The sequence below is a fragment of the Vipera berus genome (assembly GCF_964194415.1).
Source record: "Vipera berus genome assembly, chromosome: 1".
Taxonomy (NCBI): Eukaryota; Metazoa; Chordata; class Lepidosauria; order Squamata; family Viperidae; genus Vipera; species Vipera berus.
In genome coordinates, this window is record NC_138202.1 from 15,011,863 (window position 1) to 15,032,664 (window position 20,802).

Genomic DNA, 20,802 nt, shown 5'->3' on the forward strand with positions numbered 1-20,802 from the left:
CAAAAAAGGTCGTAAAATGGGACAAAACAAATGTCTCATTCAGCAACAGAAATTTTGGGTTCAATTGTGGCCGTAAGTTGAAGACTAACTACCTGTGCTTATGACAGTTGCAGCATCCTGAGGTCACATGATCACCATTTGCATCCTTCCCAGCCAATTACCGGCAAGCCAAGTTACCTTGTTAAAGATTTATCTTTAGTTTGCATTAAAGAATTTCCACACTCGAGGCAGATTTGATCCTGGCTCCCACTCCAGCCCTTTCACCAGATAGTATGCAGGCTCTCTGCTTAGCCACGATGCCTTTGTGCAGGGTATAAAGGTAGTCCTCGACTTAAGAATACAGTTGAGTCCAAAATTTCTGTTGTTAAGCAAAACAGTTGTTACTGTAAGTGGGGCTTGCCCCATTTTGTGACCTTTCTTGCCACAGTTGTTAAGTTAATCACTACAGTTAATTAAGTTAGTAATACGATTGTTAAGTGAATCCGGCTTCCCCATTGGCTTTGCTTGTCAGAAGGTTGCAAAAAGGGATCACATGACTCCGGCACGCTGCAACCGCCATAAATATGAGCCAGTTGCCAAGCATCTGAATTTTGATCACATGACTATGGGAACGTTGCAAGTGTGTTGTAAGTGTGGAAGATGGCCGTAAGTCACTTTTGTCAGTGCCATTATAACATCGAACAGTCAATAAAGGAATGGTTGTAAGTCAAGGACTACTTGTAAACTCAATCACAGTCATTTCTCCCAAAGTCTGATGGGGAACAATAAAAAGCCGATCTATGCCACTGACTTCCTCCTCCCTCCCTTTTTCTCCGGGCAGGTTATCATTCCAGTGGCAAATATCAGTGTCCTAAAGAAGGCCAACACGGCCTTGTTGGTACCCAATGCCATTTGCATCCGTACGTCTGAAGGCGAGAAGGTAGGAGACCTCTGTTCGCAAGATTACCTTTCCTGAATGGTAAAGCTAAAGACCAGTCAAACTTAGTTGTGGGTCAGGCCTTCTTTGGAAGAGACAATGGACTAAAAGTTGCTGAGACCCTGGAAATTGTTTTATCCCAGTTCAGACTATTTTTCCTGACTACTTCCATCAGGGCCTGCTGCATAAAACAGATGATCCCTCCCCCATCAGGAAGCAAGCTGTATTGTCTCTGAATTTGCTTTGTGCTGTAACGTCCTGTTTGTCTTCTACTCTCTATTGCAGTTTCTGTTTGGCTCCATCCGGTCCCGGGAGAGTGCCTACCAGCTCCTGCTCTCTGTTTGTAAACATCTCAAGGTAATTAAGCTCCAGACTGGAAATGTTGCTGCATAGCTGTCGCAGATGATTTTTGCAATCCTTCCCCATCCATCCATCCATCCTTCCCCACCCATCTAATCTGAATAGGCTTAGGGCTGTCAAGTATGGCTTAATTAACTTCCTGCACATCACAAGATGTTGGATTACGTGATCTTAGTGGTCCCTTCCCATGTCACAGTTCTAGGATTCTGTGATCTAAGTCCAGTTTATTTTAGCTCTGCTGTTGGGCACAGCAGGGAATTTGCTTTTTCAGCTGATTTTGGGTGGCCAATTATTCTACTTATTATTCTAACATTTTTTAATACAGGCAGTCCTTGACTCATGACCACAACAGAGCCCAAAATTTCCATTGCTAAGCAAGACAGTTGTTCAGTGAATTTTGTCCCGTGTTATGACCTTTCTTGTCACGGTTGTTAAGTGAATCACTGCAGTTGTTAAGTTAGTAACATGGGTGTTAAGGGAATATGCCTTTCCCATTGACTTTGCTTGTCAAAAGGTGATCACATGACCCTGGGACAGGGCAGCTCTGATAAATACATGCCAGTTGCCAAGCATCTGGATTTTGGTCAAGTGACCACGGGGATGCTGCAATGGTCCTAGGTCACTTTTTTCAGTGCCATTGTAACTTCATTCACTTAATGAGTGGTTGTAACCTGTGATTCACACAGAGATGCTTGTGGTGAGTTTTGCCTTGCTTTTCAAAATTATTAGGTAGTCTTAGATACCACAAACTGAGATGGGAGACTTTTATAATACCCCAAGATGTAAAGTCAAAGGTTGCTTCTGATATCTCAGGTCCACTTTGTTGGACCAGACTAATATTTCCTCTTTCTCTTTGTGCTGCTTCCAGGACAGCAGTCAGACTAGCAGTCCAAATGCACCTTCTATCAGCTCAGAGCATCTCCTGAAGGTACCCCTGGTGCGTATGTTCAAGGGCAAGGAAGTCACAAATAATATAAACATCCTCTTTCATACACTTTTATTATTATGAAATAAATGGTCATGCTGATAATACTTTATGGGATGATAAAGTATCAGGGGTGGAGAATTGTCGTTCTTTCAAGCACTACATTGCTTCCAATTTATCTTGGAGAGCCCATCTTACCTGGGCTGCAAAACTCTAGGTGGCCATGGGGTGGCAGCAAAGTGTTCATAAAAATCGTCTACACATCTTTGCTTCCATCTAGTTGTCTCAGTTCTTGCAGCCCAAATTTGATATGATAACCACGCAATCAAACGGACTCATTTATAGTACAGGTTGTCCTCAACTTACTACCGTAATGGAGCTTGACCGTCATAAAGTATGACTTATGTGACCAACTCGATTTCATGACCTTGTTTGCAGCAGGCGTTAAGTAATTGCCAGAATTGTCAAATGAACCAGTGGTTTGCTAAAGGTTGGGTTTGCCAAAAACCGAAAATAAATGTCAAAAACTGAAACTAAAACCATCATAGAATGCAGTCACATGACTGCAGGAGGCTGTAAACCGCCATTAATACAGGTCTGTTGTTGAATGTATAACGTGGAACTGGGTTATAATACCCCCAAGTTTACAAATTGTTATTGGTTTATCAAAATATAAAATATGAAACATGCAAAGAAAAATGAAGATAAGGGAAAAATAAGGAGGGAAAAAGGGAAGAGAAAAAAATGCAGGGCGGAGGGGGGGAAAAAGGCATGGACTTCCGATTTCTTTTTGAGATAGTAGAATATGGTAGTAACTTAAGATCTCAACTTTTTTCTTTTATATAATAATATAAACTCGGCATTTCTACAACATCAAACCTTATCTAATCAGCAAAACCCAAAGTCAAAGTTTTGGTTTTTTTCCACCACAAGCACAAAGTCCAAAAGCGGTTTCCAAGTAGAAACAAAATTAGTTGTGTTCTTTCTTTAATCAAAGCAGTCGATTTGGCCATCTCCGCTAATTTGATTGGCTTATAAACACCCCCAGGGAGGTTCATTATAACTTCAAATGGTTGCTAAGCAACTCATCGTAAATTGAGGATTACCTGTGTAGATATTCCTAGTACAGTCCAATCTTTGAACAAAAAGCTACTGAACACGCTTCCCCCGATCAATCCTCATTCTTCTTTCTTTGTAGAACTCTAAGGAATTAGATGCAAATTACAACTTTCCAGAGAAAACAGGTGAGATTGCAGTTTTCTATTATTATTATTTGGCCACGTTTTCAGGCTGAATGAATAGATGGGAAGGAATGGCAAAAGTGCTTCCACCTAAAGGCCAGGTCACCTTTCGAAGCTTCTCTGAGTAGCTTTGTGAGACACACCAAAATCCCAGTCTGCCCCCAGCCTGTTGGTTGATTGTGTCATCAAACTGGCATCAGAAGTCAGAACTGAAGAAGCTTCTTGAATGAAAAGTGAAACATCTTTAAGAAAAAAAACAAAATCTAGTTTATTTATTTATTTATTTAATTTCTATACCGCCCTTCTCCCAAAGGACTCAGGGCGGTGTACAGGGCAATAAAATACAGCGCTGTATCTCCCAAGATACGTGACTGAAATTGCCTTTTGAAAAGCACTTTTGGGATAAGCATGAGCTGGATGACTGAGAATCTCCATAGACACTAAAATTCAAAGGCATCAATGCTCTCTCTGTTCTGCTTTTTCAGAGTCCAACTTTTGCTTTCCTAGATTGTCGCAGGGAAAATTGAATAATGTCATAGACATATCATAGCATCTGAATGATCTTTTCCAAGCCTTTCATTGCTACCCTACCAAATGCTGGCCTGTAGCATTTTTTTTTTGGAGCATTGGTTCCTTTACTGCTGATCAGTGATTCTTAAAAAAACAGAAAGTATCCACCGCTTTCATTGACAATTCTTAGGTTGTGTGCTGACTAGGACTTGGGTTTGCTTCTTATTTAACAGACGTGGCAGACAGGATCCAGATACCCTATGAAGCGTCTTGCGAACAGGAACAGCAGGTGACCAATCAGCAAAGTAAGTAACCGATCCTTTCAGTTTTGAGCATTGTGGATGGGCAAATCTGGTCTGGATTTCTCGGTACAGTGGAAAATATTTGGGAAGTAGGGGGAACGGTCCTTAAAAAAGATAAAATCTGCCTCCAAGAGCCGCAGAGAGTATAGTCGTGGCTACATGATAGGGGTGGGCTAAGGGGGGGCAAAGGCAAAAGAAATTTACTAGAAGAAACTCTAGTAAATCGGGTTGCAGGGAACTAAGAGAAATAATAAAGATGGAAGATGCCTATTTTAGCTTGTATTTTAAAACCAAAACGTTGGCCCACCAAAAACCAGTGGTTTGCTATAGAATTTCAGTCACGTATCTTGGGAGATACAGCGCTGTAAAAATGGATCTTGGCTGCCCTAAATTGAACAAGTTTTTCCCAAGTGAACAATAACAACAATGGAGGGAAAAGACCAGCTGCCTTTAGATTAGTAGTAGCCAAAGACCTGCAAACTGGAGTAATTCTTAGATAGAGTTTAATCCTTATGATCAGAATTGGGACCAGAATTTCCAATGCTAAGCAAGGTGGTTGTTAAATGAGTCATGCTTGATGTTACAACCTTTTTGCCACAGTTAAGCGAATCAGCACAATTGTTAAAGTGAAACATGAGGTCATTAAGTTACTCTGGCTTCTCCCATTGACTTTGCCTGTCAGAAGCTGGCTGGGAAGTTCACAAGTAACAATCACACGGCCCAGGTTGCTGCAACCATTGTGAATACGTGCTGGTTGCCAAGCACACACATCTGGGTCAAATGACTGGGGGAACACGGCCGTGGTTGTAAATGCGAGGATTGGTCATAAGTCACTTTTTTCAGGGTAGTTGAACGGTCGCTAAACAAATGTTTGTTAACTGAGGACGAGCTGTATGCTTTGGTAAATTAATTCCTCTTGTGGTATTTAGCTCTATTCCTTGAGATGCTGTTTTCAGCCCGCTTGCTGGGTGTTATCTTCCAAAATTAAGTAAAAATTGCCAATCATGCTGGTGTTGCTATTGTGTTGTAAACAAGGATCTGATTATCTTGTGATGAACTTTCCTTTGGCAGAGGCAGGGCAGACGATGAAGTCAGAAAGAAACCAGAGGACTCAACGGTGCCGTTTCAACACAATTATCATTATCTACCTCTTTTTGTGAGTGAACTTTGAAACTGTTTGAAGGGGCTATCGAGGCCATATGGTCCATCCATCTGCTTGGTGCAGAAATCCAAATTTTCAGATAGAAAACTACCTAACCTCTTTCTGAACATCCAGCAAAGAAAAACCCCCTGCCTTATTGCTTCATCAGGTTGAACTGTTGCATATAACTAGGAAGCAGTTTGTAACATTTAGCTGGAATTTGTTTCCCTGTACTTTAAAACCGACCTCTGGAATGCTAGGAACAGATTCCCGGACAATCTTTCCTATTTTTTTTTAAATTGTGGGTAAAGGAATGAAGGAAAATAGTTCAAATTTTATTTATTTTTTTTATGCCTCCCTTTTCACTGATTGCACCGAGTCTGGACAGCTTACAATATAATAAAAAGTTAAAAAAAGGAACACAAAATGATTAAAATTAAGAGAATTTAAAATAGAACGCTAAAAAACAAATTGCTCTAGTCACTGTTGTTCAAGCTGTTTTGGAATCTGGATCTTGTACCTCTTTAGAAGTCAATACAAGGGGTTTCAGGGCTGAGCTAGGAATATCTTCAGAGGTTACTGCTTTTCCCAATGCTGACTTTTTAACTAGCTTGGTTTGCATCTCCCGTAGGGTCGTTCTCCTACTTTGTTCTTCAGGCTACATTGGTCTGCGTATCATCCAGCTGGAAGAACAGCTGACTTCCATGGGGGCTTGGCCTGAACTGGACCTTCAACATCAGTGAGTGTTTTGTTTCTTAATTTGTACAGAGATAGACAACGTATACAGCGGTCCCCCAACCCTTTTGGCTCCACGGACTGGCTGCAGAGGCGATGGTGGCAAGGAGGGGATGGTTTCACACGTGCAACCTAAATCCCACGCATGCACAGATGAAGCTTTGTGCTCTGACCTGCCGTTTGCATGGCCCAGTTCCCAACAGGCTACAGAGCAGTACCAGTACATGGACCAGGGTTTGGGGACCCCTGATTTATATCAAAGTAAAATTCTGACTAGTGACTAAAAAACACAAGTACTGTAGTTTCAAAAAAATGGAATGAGGCGGATGGTGTATCTAATGCATAAACTTCATAAGTCTCCTTCCATAGAAGGGATATTTGCTGCCCCAAAGATTGCTTAGAACGGCCAATTTAATACAGTGATTAAGGCATCAGACCATAATTTGGGAGACCTTGAGTTTTAGTCCTGAATGGGCATGGAAGCCAGTTGGGTGACCTTGAGCCAGTCCCTCTTTCTCAGCCCCAGGAAGAAAGCAATGACGAATCACTTCTAAAAAAAAATCTTGCCATGAAAATTGTAGGGACTAGTTCAGGTAGTTGCTGACTCAAAAGCATGCCTCCCTCCCAAAGTCTTCAGAGATCATCTATACTAGCCCACGTTAGATAATAGGACCTGCTAAACCTTCATGCGACAGGTAGTACATGACTGACGACTGATCATTTAATGATTGTTCAAAGTTACGATGGGCTTTAATAAAAGCTGCTTATAATCTGTCCTTGAAGTTATGACTGCCCCTCCCCCATGGTCACAGGATCACATTTTGGATGCTTGGAACTGGCTCACATTTACGACCAATTGCAGCATTCCATATCGCAGAAAACAGCACAAACTCCATTGGATATGCTGGATTCACTTCTTAATGACCACGTGATTTACTTAGCAACCATGTGATCCACTTTATGATCATGGTGACTCACTTTATGACCAGTTGTAAAGTTGAGGCCGGTCACAAGGTAACTTGACTTACAATGGCAACAACCTATGACTGAAATTCCGGTTTCCATTGTGGTTGTAAGTTGAGGGCTAGCTGTAATTCTAACTTCTGTTTGAGGATCTCCAGAGAAGAGGAACATATCCTCTCATAAGGCAACCGATTTTACTAATTGGCAGCTCTTAAACTCACAGTCGGTATCTTCTCATATCTTTTCAGACTTTATTTCCCTGCGGTTATTGTCCTGAATTCTGAACAGCAAAAAATAAGTCCACTCCTTCCTCCCCAAATGAGCCCCTTAAATATTTGAAGACTGCTATTGTATTTCCCCTCAGTTTTTCCTTCTGCAGATTAAACATTCCCTATGTCACATCCTCATGAACTTGGATTTTCCCCCCTCTGAACTTCCATTAATTCGTAACTGCCCCTTTTGAATTGTGCAATCCAAAACGGCATGGTCCATGAAGTAGGATCTGACCAAGGCAGAATATAATAGGATAACTCCTTTCTATGATCTGGATTCAATGCTCCCAAAATAGTATTTGCCCTTTTAGCAGCTCTGCATCACACTCCGGGCTTATATTCAGTTTGTGATTTGTTGAAACACCCAGATCCTTTTCATGTATATTTTGTATGATCAGGTCTCTGCTATTGAATACTTGAACAGAACAGATTAGTAGAGTTGGAAGGGACCTTGGAGGTCTTCTAGTCCAGCCCCTGCTCAAGCAGGAGAACCTACACCATTTCACACAAGTGGTTGTCCAGTCTCCTCTTAAAAACCTCCAGTGATGGAGCACCTACAACTTCTGGAGGCAAGTTGTTCCATTGGTTAATAGTTCTCACTGTCAGGAAATTTCTCCTTAGTTCTAGGTTGCTTCTATTCTTGATGAGATTTGTTGTTGTTAGCTGCGAAGTCGTGTCCGACTCATCGCGACCCTATGGACAACGTTCCTGCAGGCCTTCCTATCCTCTATCATCTTCTGGAGTCCATTTAAGCTCACGCCTACTGCTTCAGTGACTCCATCCAGCCACCTCATTCTCTGTCGTCCCATTCTTCTATTGCCCTCAATCTTTCCCAGCATTAGGCTCTTCTCCAGTGAGTCCTTCCTTCTCATTAGGTGGCCAAAGTATTTGAGTTTTAGCTTCCGGATCTGGCCTTCTAAAGAGCAGTCAGGGCTGATCTCCTCTAGGACTGACCGGTTTGATCGCCTTGCAGTCCAAGGGATTCGCAGGAGTCTTCTCCAACACTATAGTTCAAAGGCCTCAATTCTTTGGTGCTCAACCTTTCTTATCATCCAACTTTCACTGCCATACATTGCAACTGGAAAGACCATAGCCTTGACTATACACACTTTTGTTGACAGGGTGATGTCTCTGCTTTTTAGCGTGCTGTCTAGATTTGCCATGGCTTTCCTCCTGAGGAGCAAGCGTCTTTTAATTTCTTGTCTACAGTCCCCATCTGCAGTGATTTGATGAGATTACTTGAACTTTTTCTTTTCTTTCCAACATTTCTCCCAATTAAACTTTATCCTGTTCATTTTGTCCCACGGTTCAGTCCTGCGTAGATCTTTTTGAACCTTCTCTTTCCCTTCTAAAATGGCAGCCACTCCTAGTTTTGTGTCATCTCTAAATAATGATCCTCTTAATTCCATTATTCAGATCATTAGCAAATATTTTGGAAGCTAATACAGAATTCTGTGCCATCTTTCTTGACTGATTTCCAATCTGATGTGGAAGCATTTGTACCAATTCTCTGGGTGTGGTCATTAGCCAGCTATGAATCAATAGGAACCTCAGTCTAGCCTATATTTTACCATTGTATTCATCAAAGCAACATAAGACACTTTGTTAAATGCTTTGCTGAATTCAAGGTACACTGTGCCCACAGCATTCTTCCTATTAACCTAATACTATTGCAAAAAGGGAGATAAGATTAATCTGGCATAACTTGTTTGTGACAAAACCATGCTGGCCCTTGTTAATTGGTGAGTTCCTCTACAAATGTTCGCAAATATCCTTGTCTAGTGTAGACATCCAGTCTACTGGTCTATAATTTCCCAAATCCTCCATCTTCTCTAGTTTGAAGCCAAGAACATCATCTCCAGTCTTCTGGCACATTGCCAATTTATCAGAGCTTACAGCTGGTAGTTCAATGATTATCTTCAACAGATCCTTCAACACCTTAGACCAGAGATCTAAAACCTTGACAACTTTAAGACTTGTGGACTTCAGCTCCCAGAATTCCTCAGCCAGCATAGCTGGCTGAGGAATTCTGGGAGCTGAAGTCCACAAGTCTTAAAGTTGTCAAGGTTGCAGACTCCTGCCCTAGACAATGTTTGTTTATATACTGGATGGTTCTGAGTTTCTGAACTTACATGTACAGGTATAGTCCTTGACTTACAGTCTCCATTGAGTCCAACATTTCTCTTAATAAGCAAGATGGTTGTTAAGTGAGTTTTGCCCCATTTTACGACCTTTCTTGCCACAGCTGTTAAGTGAATCCCTGCAGTTCTTAAGTCAGCGACATGGCTATTAGGAGAATCTGCCTTCCCCATTGACTTTGCTTGTCAGAAGGTCGCAAAAGGTAATCGCATGACCCCAGGAGACTGCAACCATCATTTAAAAAATGCCAGTTGCCAAGCATTTGAATTTTAATCACATGACCAGGGGGATGCTGCAACAGTTCTAAGTGTGAAAAACGATCATAAGTCATTTTATAAAATTTGTAATTTCAGACGGTCACTAAATTAATGGTTGTAAGTCGAGGACTATCTGTGTTGTCGATGATCCCAGAAGCCATTTTGAAATAGCTCTTTGTGTTAACAGGAAGATGCTGCTACTGCTTGCTCCCTATTCCTGTAATTGTTGGATGGTTACCTCAAGAAAAATTGTCTTATTTCTCTAAAGGAAGAATTAACTGTCTTAATTCTTCCTTTAAAGAAATCAGATCCCCGTGAGTTGTGTGGGTGGTAACACCTTCTCTTAATCAACTTTAACATAGTTTCTAACACCTTCAGCTAGATCTTTCTTGTTATATAACTATTGGCAGAGAGGCCTCCTCTCCTCCGGTTTGTGTGGCAAGGAGAGATTAAGATGGCCTGGAATGAGGACAATCTCCATCTTACATAAACTTGGCAGAGGAGAACAAAACCATCTTCTCTCATTTCGAAATGTGCCTCTCTCTATCTCCATTCATCTCCCACATAAGAACAAATATCTTTATCCTTAAGCCATCCCTATGGTTAAAGTGGGACGTGGTGGGTCAGTGGGTTAGGACTTGTCGATCAGATGGTCGGCAGTTTGGCGGGTCGAATCCCAAGTGCCGCGTAACAGAGTGAGCGCCTGTTACTCGTCCCAGCTTCTGCCAACCTAGCAGTTCGAAAGCACGTAAAAATGCAAGTAGAAAAATAGGGACCACTACGGTGGGAAGGTAACAGCGTTCCGTGTGCCGTTGGCGTCTAGTCATGCCAGCCACATGACCACGGAGACGTCCTCGGACAAGTGCTGGCTCTTCGGCTTTGAAACGGAGATGAGCACCAGCCCCTAGAGTTGGAAACGACTAGCATGCATGTGCGGGGGAATCTTTACCTTTACCTTTTATGGTTAAAGTTTCTTTTCCAATGGGTTTGTACGCCAGTTCCTCTTTCAAATCTGAGGCAATTACAGGCAGTCCTCAATTTAAAAGCATTTGTTTAGCAACTGCTAGAAGTTACGTTTTTTTACACTTAAAAAAATTAGTTACGTCCCAGTCTACTCTCTCAGGAAAGTAAGACCCGTGACTCCAATTGGTTGAAGCAGAGGAACTATTACTGAGAGAAACTGGTTGCAATAAAGCCAGGCAGAATCTGGTGTTCCTGCGCAAAATACAAAACTGTTCTTTTCCTTTCCCACTCACTCCCCCCATGACCGGTCCCCCAGCCAGCCAATGTGGTGCCGGTAAGATGTTTTGAGAAACTCTGAAGTGTCAAACTGGTAACATTCCATTCTCACGGCAAACGGCCTTGAAGATTCTGGTACAAGCCGGTTTAGTGGAGAACTGCTCTTCTTCCATTGTCACTTCCCCCCTCCCTATTTCCCACATTTGAAGCAACAGCACCCAAGAAACCCCCTTCCTCCCCCCTTCTTAATGGCAGGACTCCAGCAAGGTGCAATCCGGTGATGGTGGACCTGACAATGACTGGTCCTTGCACTTATGACCATGGCAGCATCCCCAGGATCATGTGATTAAAGTTCAGACACTTGGCAACCAGCCTTTATTTACCGTGGCTGGCGGCATCCTGGGATCATGACCCTTCCAGCTGTTTTCTGACAAGCAAAGTCAATGGGGGAAATCCAGATTTGGGTAACAAAAGCGTGAATCACCTAGCAGTTGCAGCTATTCAGTTAACAACCATGACAATAAAGGTTGTAAAATCAGGTGTGGCTCACTTAACAACCCCCTTGCTTAGCAACAGAAATTCTGATCTCAATTGCGGTTACAACTCTCCACAGCCAACTCACTGCAGCCAAGTCGCCACAGGACAGCTGACCACGGGACAATTCAACGCTGCATTAATCATTTCATTCAAGCACTTTTATTGTTGGTGACCACATTTTCGTCAAAATTATTGTAACTCTTATATTTCTGGATTAACCTTTTTATTTTATTGATGGCTACCGTCCCATCAAAATTGATTTTACTTTTGTATTTGTTGAATTGTCCCATAGCGAACTGGCTGTGGCAAGTTGTCCTATTCCGGTTGTAAGTCGAGGACAACCTATATACTCCGAAGTAAGTCCCATTGAAGCCAGCAACTTTTTCCCAGTGCTGAACTTATGTGTAATTCTAAATTTCAACTCTTTACATTCCTCAGCACTAAAGATGCCAGTTTAAGTTCTTGGAAGCTGTTTTTTTAGCAACATGTAAGAGGGCTGTATCTGAGATGGGTCTGCAGTCCAATGCTTAACAATGCTATTCTACCAAAAGCAGAGAGTTAATATATTATAATATTATATTATAATATAATATTATAATATGTCCAGCAAGGGCATCAAAGCATCCATAATGGGAGGGGGTGTTCAAAAAAGTCAAGATGGCAGCTGTGACCGCCTGACCGATGCCCCCTCCTTTCGTCTGATACATGTTTAAAAGATGTGGGCCTTTATAGTTGTGGTTACTATCTTGATTTTTTTCAGCCTCCCTAACCCCAACCATGAGAAGTATACAACTGTTTTGCGATCAAGGACCAGACTACAAAAAATGTTATGTACATTTAAGTGTTTTTTTAAATGAAGTGACATTAATTGATGAATGGTTAATTAGGTTGCTTTCCATGAATTTAATAACTTTTGTGTGCTTTATATCAGCCTAAACCTTTGGAGCAATTCGTGTGTGTGTGTGTGTGTGTGTGTGTGTGTGTGTGTTTGGCAGAATTATCTGGCGGCAGTTTTTGCAACTGATTTTAAAGAGCTTATACCCAAATGACAGCTGACATGCAAATGTTTAGGAGAATATTTATCTGTTGGCCTCACTAGATAAACCAGTCCACGAAATCAACTCCACAGGATGGATAAACCTACCTTTATTGAGTAGCACTATAATAATAGCATGTTGAAAGTCTGATGATGCTTTATCTGTTCCTTTTATAGTTCAGTGAATTAGGGTGTTGATGGTCTGAGCTGGTTTTGAACATTACAAAAGGCCTTAGCCTCTTCTCCCTAGGCAACCAAGCCCGCATATCTCTGTCAGGTCATCTTGCTTACTCTCTGCGTCAGTGTTTCTCAACCTTAGCAACTTTAAGATGTCTGGACTTCAACTCCCAGAATTCCTCAGCCAGCACTATATAAAAGCAACGTCCCATGGTTCTTTTTAAAATCTGTTTATAAAATCTAGAAGAAAACCTTTGGTTTCAATTGTACAGTTTTAAAGAATTCGTTGAACTAAAGTACAAATCTGTTCCTAATATTTATTAGCTTTCTTACATGTCCACCAAATATGATAAAAGTAACTCCAGATTGATTAAATTTCCAACAAATATTTGACATAACCTTATATGACAACTTATCAACAGTTAAAATACAGGTAGTCCTTGACTTACAACCATAGGTTGGGCACACAGCAACCAGGCTGCTTTTAGGGCTGTTTGCAGTGTGCCATGATCACCTGACTGCATTTTACAACAGTTTTCAGCAAAGCCAGCTCATAGTGAACCATGAGTTTGCTTAATGACCATGACATTCACTTAATGACTGTTAAAAAAAGGTCATAAAATCAGGTGAGTTATGATCATCACAAGTTATGACCATGATGGGCAGAATCCATTATGGTTGTAACTGGAGGATTACCTGTACCAATGGTATATATATCTTACAAAAAAAACTTTAAAATTGTATTTCAGTGTCAGGAACAAACTCTTTCTCTGCCTATTCTTCCATTGCTGAAGCATTAAGCTGTAGGCCCATTAAGTCAGAGTAGAGTAGAGTAGAGTAGAGTAGAGTAGAGTAGAATAGAATAGAATAGAATAGAATAGAATAGAATAGAATAGAATAGAATAGAATAGAATAGAATAGAATAGAATAGAATAGAATAGAATAGAATAGAATAGAATAGAATAGAATAGAACAGAACCTTGGAGGTCTTCTAGTCCAGCCCCCTGCTCAAGCAGGAGAACCTATACCATTTCAGACAAGTGACTGTCTAGCCTCCTCTTAAAAACCTCCAGTGATGGAGTGCCCATGATTTCTGAAGGCAAGTTGTTCCACTGTTAATTGCCCTCATTGTATTCATCTTTGTTAGTACATATTCTCATTCATAAAGACAAAATACTTCTCATCCAGTTTGAATCTCTGTCAACTGCACATAAGTAAACCATTGACAAATACGACCTTTCTGGTTCTTAATTTAGAGATGTCTAGACATCTTAAAGCTAAGAAACATTGCTCTGTAATATCAGAATAAATACCAACAGCCATCACTCGGTCATAGCCTTTTTCAGACACGTGTGGGTTTGAAAAGGTGTTTTAGAAGTCAGCCTACCTCAAACTGGGGGGCAAAAACAGAAAATAAGAGAAACTGGGACATCAAAGGCTTGATTTTCCATCTTCACCAATTACCTTAAGGCAGAATTACATCACAGAGAAAGAATGCAGAGGCTGACTCTTGTGCAATCTGACTCTTGTGCAAAAGTATCTGTTTGCACACGTACCACTTTCTAGTTTTGCTTGAACCCATGCCATCTTCTCCCAGTTGGCAGCTGCATTAGTTAGCTGGGAAGAACATCCAAGCCACAACCTCAACCTACAACAGTTTGGCTATTTCAGGAAACGAGACTGTGTTATATTCTACTTCACCTACCTTGCTAAAGCATCTCAGTTCTTTAAGTCCCCACTGTTGGTCTAGACTCAAATAGGAGGGTTCAAAATCCACTTAAGACTGTTGAGTGTCTATGTGTGGGTCATGGGTCCTGGGGCAAAGTCTGCAGTTTTACAAGCATTAACAGGTAGATGGTGGAAAGATTAAGAGAGACTAGACTGCACCAAAGATGTTTGGCAAAACCTGTAGCCAAATCCACCCTTCTTGGGAAGTGAGCTTACCTGGCCATGTAGAGGCTTCTCCCCTGAATGTAGCAGAGCCTCTCCTTTCTACAGCAGTCTTTCTTGCAGAAATAACAAAACACTGGGCAAAGGACAGGTTGGGATGGATACTGAGACTGAGGAGGGAGAACAGTTATATACAGGTAGTTCTGGCTTATGACCACAATTGAACCCAACTTTTTCATTGCTTAGCAAGGTGGTTGTTAAGTGAGTTTTGATCCTTTTTATGACTTTCCTACCACAGTTGTTAAGCCTATCACTGCAGTTTTTAACTTAGGAACATGGTTGTTAAGTGAATCTGGCTTCCCCATTGACTTGGCTGGTCAGAAGGTTGCAAAAAGTGACAAGTGACTCCAGGATACTGTAATTGTCATAAATGCATGCAGTTGCCAAGTGCCCTAATTTTGATCATGTGACCGTAAGGCTGTTGAAATGGTCATAAATGTGAAAAACGGTCATAAATGACTTTTTTCAGTGCACTGTAACTGAACAGTCACTAAACAAATGGTTATAAGTCAAGGACTACCTGTAGTTCATTTTAGCAGAGAATATTTGCAGGGTTGAACTATGGAGTTCTTGGTGCTCTCTGAACTTGTTTGCTTGCAGATGTTTTTTCAATGCATCGATCAAGTTACCTAGTCAGGCAGTGAAATGTCTGCAAGTACAGTAAATAACACAGCTCAGAGAGCACTATGGACTCCATAATTCATTTTTTGAGCAGTTTATATTAGGGTGGCAAGGAGGAAGTTGAATGCTGTGGAAATAAAGTGGCTAAGTACACGTGAGATGAAAAGAAGAAATAAGAATGGGTGCTCAATCAATACAGACTAAAGAGGAGGATAGAGGGATGCGGTGGCTCAGTGGGTTAGGACGCTGAGCTTGTCGATCAGAAGATTGGCAGTTTGGCAGGTCAAATCCCGAGTGCCGCGTAGCAGAGTGAGCGCCTGTTCCTCGTCCCAGCTTCTGCCAACCTAGCAGTACGAAAGTACATAAAAATACAAGTAGAAAAATAGGGACCACTCCGGTGGAAAGGTAACAGCGTTCCGTGCGCCTTTGGCGTCCAGTCATGCCGGCCACATGACCACGGAGACGTCCTCGGACAAGCGCTGGCTCTTCGGCTTTGAAACGGAGATGAGCACCGGCCCCTAGAGTCAGAAACGACTAGCACGCATGTGCGGGGGAACCTTTACCTTTACCTAAAGAGGAGGATGAGCATTAAAGAAATATGTTGAGACAGTTGGGTCATCTAGAGATAATGAATGATGGTTAGATTGCAAACCTACATGAAGAAAAGGAACTATATGGGTGGGGAGAAAGGAGAACATCCAGTAAGTTGTGGTTGGACGGAGTTGATGAAATCCTCAGAGGTGTGAAAAAGAGCCAATGGAATAATGTGTGGACACTTTAAGGAAACAGGAAACACATTCCACTGCGGCTTTTGAGTGGCACCACAAGGAAGAATCTTTTTATGTAGAAGCGGCTTTCCGCTCTTTGGGGAAGTTGATTTCACATAGTGGCTTAGAAGGGAAATTTATTTATTTATATTTGTGTTGTTAAAGAGCTTACAAAATCCATGTTGCTTCTGGTTGTTTTAATGCTGTTGTTCTTGCTTCAAGTTGGATAGTGACAGCTCGATCTCTCAATGACTCAGTAGCTGTGGTTCTTTTCTTAATGCCTGATGCCCGAGAGTGTCTAAAGTCTCTAGACACACACTCCTGGTTCCTTTGAGCAAAGACTGCAACATTCAAAGGATGCAGCTAAGTCTTTTCCTCCCTAATCACATATCCCCAAAATAAAAGAACAACAAAGTGCAAGGATTCATTTAGTGCTGTTGAAGATGGATGACTAAAAGCGTTACTTGAATCTGGTAATGGACAGTAGGGAAAGTGGGCTTGTGGTGTGCATTTAATGACTGAGAATACATTTCGTTCTGTGTTCATCTGTGTAAAGGACTGACTTGGTATTATTTACACAACATGTTTAACTGAGTCAATTGTGGGTATTGCGTTGCTCAAATCTAATCCAATTAATTAACTTTGGCAACTAGTCTGAGATAGCTTCGTTTGGGCCTGAATATCTGGGACTAAACTATTTCAGCTCAGCAAACAAAATGTTAAAATGTATACACGTACACACACACGCACAAACACAGAGAGAGAGAGAGAGAGCAGCTGTGAAGTGGCTGCCTGTCCTTTTTGCTTGAATCCCATCCTGAAATTTAGCCACACAAAAAGATGCTAGGTCTCTGAAATGTTTTAAACAATTTTTTTTAAAAAAAGTATGCCAAAAAACCAGCTCTCTCTTGTTCCATGCATTTTGACTCCTAACGTTTCCCTGTACAAGAAGATGGTAAAGGTGAAACATCTCTCTTTTAAGGGGGGGATTGTGTGAAAAAAAACACCCACCTTTTCCTTTTCCTTTGACTTTTTTTTAAAAGCCAGGGAATGTAGCCTTTATCACCTTGCACCTAGGTCAGGGGTCCCCAACCCCTGGTCCATGACACCACGCCGTGGCATGCCAGAAACTGAGCCACACAAACAAGCGAAGTCCCATTCGTGGAATGCAGACAGCATGTGAAAACACGCCCCCCCCCTCCCCCTGGTCCATGGAAAAACCTCTCTCCACAGAACCGGTCCCTGGTGCCCAAAAGGTGGGTCCTCTGACCTAGGTAATATTTTTGTGTGCATATATATGTGATATCACTATCCTATCCTGGATGTCTTGTCATACAAATATAAGAATTTTTAAAAAGTCTTATCACTTGACACAATATGTTACCCTTAGTCTGCAAGATCTCACCACACTTCTTGAACTGGCAAGGTGCTTATTCTGGATCAGACTGTCGTTTAATGATTTATCCCCTTGCTAAGACCCCTGTGCTCGGCCTGTATAGGCGGATATTATCACTGTTAACAGCCCTTGCCAGATAGCAGAACTCATGAAAGTACCTTTTATCATCCAGAAGGACCTTTATTTGCATGCAGAGAAGATTACAGCAGACAAGGTGTGGTAGATGATAAACGCATGGTATTTCCTAGGTCAAAAGACAGTAACGACCCACAGTGTCTGCACGTGTATCTGCCGGTTATGGAGGAGGAGAATCACACAGGGAGAAGGAAGTCCGTCCCAGAAAGGGGAGGGGTGAAGGCATAGAGTCAGGAGAAGGAGGAAGCACGTCACAGAGTAGAAGGGGTTAGCTGACCAGGTCAAGATAGCATATTATAATTTCCCCAAACAACCACATGGTGGCAGCACAGTGCTCATGGTCTTTAGTAACTGTTCTTATATATTTTTTCCCCATTTAGATATAAGGCAAGCTGAGAAATAATCATGTTCCGGGCATCTATGCAAGGTGAAGCTGAAACTGAAATTCGGGTGACTGTTGCTCTTGCTGATCAAAACTTAAAGGAGACACAGAACTTTCCTTAGCTCTCAGTAATCAAGATCAACCACGCAAGACCTACATCGCTTCTGTTCGAGATTATTTCCCCCCCCAAATTCTCCAGAAATAGAGGGTTTCCCCCGCAAGAAGTAGAGAATATAGAAATATGACTTTTAAAAGATGCCTGTGCACCAGGCAAATTTGGAGACTGACCCGCTGTGAAATCTATAGTGTGCCTTAAAAGGCCAAAATTTAGAAACTTTTTTACTCCCAAAATTTTCCTGTAAAAGAAGGAGGTAAAGGTGAAACACCTCTCTTTTAAGGGGACTGTGTGGGAAAATAGCAAATTTGTTGGAAAGACCATTTTTGCCATCACCACTACCGTCACTTAAAGGGAAAGTGAGAAAGGATATTAAAAGTTGCAACACAGTATTAGGATTTCTTTATGTTTCTCTATAAGCCCATCCACTCCATCTTCCACTATTGGGGAAGTGTTTGAGGTGTAGGTTATGACTTTTAAAGGCCTACGTGGCATGAGCTCAGGATATCATGCTCCTATAGGTTACCTATGGAACTCTTTACCCCATGACTTCAGCCTCTCTTACATGGACAGCCATCGAAAATATGTTGTGGACCCCATCAGCTAAAGAATTTTGACTGGTGGGGTCATCATCATCATCATAATGTTGGAAGGGACCTTGGAGGTCGTCTAGTCCAACCGCCTGTTCAGGCAGGAAACCCTATACCAGACATGTCAAACACAAGGCCCGGGGGCCAGATTCAGCCTGCGAAGTGGTTTCATGCGGCCCGCGAAGCCATCCTGGAAACAGTGAGGGAACGGCCCCCACTGCCTTGGCCCTGGCCCAGAGACCCTCCTTCTGCCAGAGACCCTCAGATCTGTCCCACTCCTGCCCAGGCCCCCATTGGCACCCTTGATGCGAACGATGTAGAGCTGGCCATGCCCACCCAATAGGCCATACGCACTCTAGCCACGCCCACCCAGTAGGCCACGCCCACCCTGGCCATACCCACCCGGCTCCCTGAGGGCAACCGCAATGCTGATGCGGCCCTCAATGAAATTGAGTTTGACACCCCTGCCCTATACCATTTCAGACGAATAGCTACCTTTCCCCCTTTGATTTTTTTTAAAGGCCAGGGAAGATATGCTCTATCGCCTTGCACATGTGTAATATTTTTGTAACTAGTATAAAGGGGTGGTTTAAGAGGCTTGTGATTTCACCGACAGCTTTAATGTTGACTCTACCTCCAAAGTTCAGAATATTGGGGTGTTATTAATTTTTAAACAAAGCAATTGTGGAGCCTCCATGTTCAAACGTGATCTACCACAAAGTAGAAACTGTTAGAGCTGAGCAGGGAAAAGGCTGGCCCTTCAAATCCTGCTTGAGGTAACCTGTTAGCATTTCAGATAGAGAAGAATGGTAGTGGACCTCTGAGTTCTAGATTTAGTTGCAAATCTGTTAAAGATTGTTTTAAAACATCAAGGATTTTCCCCTTTCCTGTTCCTTGCCCTCCCCCCACCCCCATCCCCCTGACCAGCATTTTCAGGGATAAGTTGGATTTTGATTCATGTCAGATATCTTATTTTTTAAATATTAGCCGTTTGGGCATAAATTAAATCCAGTTATTTATAATGCAGAATAGCATTTCTCTTTTATTAAACTTTGCTGGAATACATTGCGTGAATAGCCTTATGTTAAACAGACCAGATTGACACCCTTAATGCATGTTATTGCTATCATTTTACATCAGTGTCTATATTGTGGAGCCGAAGTCATTACTGATATATTTCTGTTGCTTTTTTTAAAATCTAAATGTGGTTTAAAATTACTCTTAAGACACTTACAGTTTCAGGCAGAGAGATAAAGTGCCACTTATTTTAACATATAAAATAATAAATATGACATACGTATAGATCAGTATTTTAAAAACTTTTGTAGCTTTAAGGTGTGTGGACTTCAACTCCCAGAATTCCCCAGCTTGGCTGGAGAATTCTGAGAGTTGAAGTCCACACATCTTGAGGTACCAAATTTGAAAAACACTGTTATAGATCAAGTGGAAACATATAAGAAGTATACATATAATCGTATAGTAAGCACCATGACAAAAGAGGAGTGATTATTTTAACATTATTATCCATTTTTTCTTTTGTCCTTTTTATCCTGGCTCCTTAACAAAGAATAGCTCTTGCTACGGTTTTAATCAGGATTGCAATCCCTGGTCTGAAAAACTCTTGCTGCAGAAAGTCAAGTCGGATGTTTGAAAGGGGTAATAATCAGCGAGCATTAAAATGTTTAGAGCAGATCATCGTTTCCTTTGTGACTGTACTGCAAACTGCAAATATCATGATTCTTGGTTAAGTTTTAAGGAACCAAAACAACCCCTCCCCCAAAAAATCTAAATTGTGTCTTAAACTGTTTTCCTCCTAAAAACTGGCAAAAGTGGGGGGGAAATCAGTTCCATTAGGAAGGTTAGGATTGGTAAAATAGATTAAGATGCTTAAAAGAATCACAATGGGCTGGAAAGGCTGGTAAAAACCTATCTCAATCCATTCAAAAGACCAAAGTAGTCTTAAAATGGGCCACCAACCTTCTTGCAATTTCACAGGATTGCATTATTTTCATACCAATTACCAATACCAAAATATTACTAGATTTTAAGCTGCCATATGACACGGAGTTCAGCATTCTCTGGGGATCTCAATGCAA

The 20,802-nt window shown here is 41.6% G+C and overlaps 2 protein-coding genes across 2 annotated transcripts in view; both read left to right on the forward strand.

Annotated features, from left to right (window-relative positions):
• LOC308659130 (GRAM domain-containing protein 2A-like) overlaps positions 1–19,769 on the forward strand; it is a 36,428-nt gene extending 16,659 nt beyond the window's left edge. The window contains exons 6-13 of the mRNA XM_081312547.1: positions 821–919; positions 1,202–1,273; positions 2,145–2,213; positions 3,400–3,445; positions 4,186–4,257; positions 5,326–5,410; positions 6,027–6,134; positions 18,000–19,769. Of these exons, the coding sequence (XP_081168673.1) occupies positions 821–919; positions 1,202–1,273; positions 2,145–2,213; positions 3,400–3,445; positions 4,186–4,257; positions 5,326–5,410; positions 6,027–6,134; positions 18,000–18,015 (567 nt within the window). The 3' untranslated portion in view covers positions 18,016–19,769. The remainder of the gene's footprint in view (positions 1–820; positions 920–1,201; positions 1,274–2,144; positions 2,214–3,399; positions 3,446–4,185; positions 4,258–5,325; positions 5,411–6,026; positions 6,135–17,999) is intronic.
• LOC308659844 (uncharacterized protein) overlaps positions 1–20,802 on the forward strand; it is a gene marked incomplete at its 5' end in the record, with an annotated part of 114,889 nt that overhangs the window by 54,936 nt on the left and 39,151 nt on the right. The gene's annotated exons all lie outside the window — the stretch shown is intronic.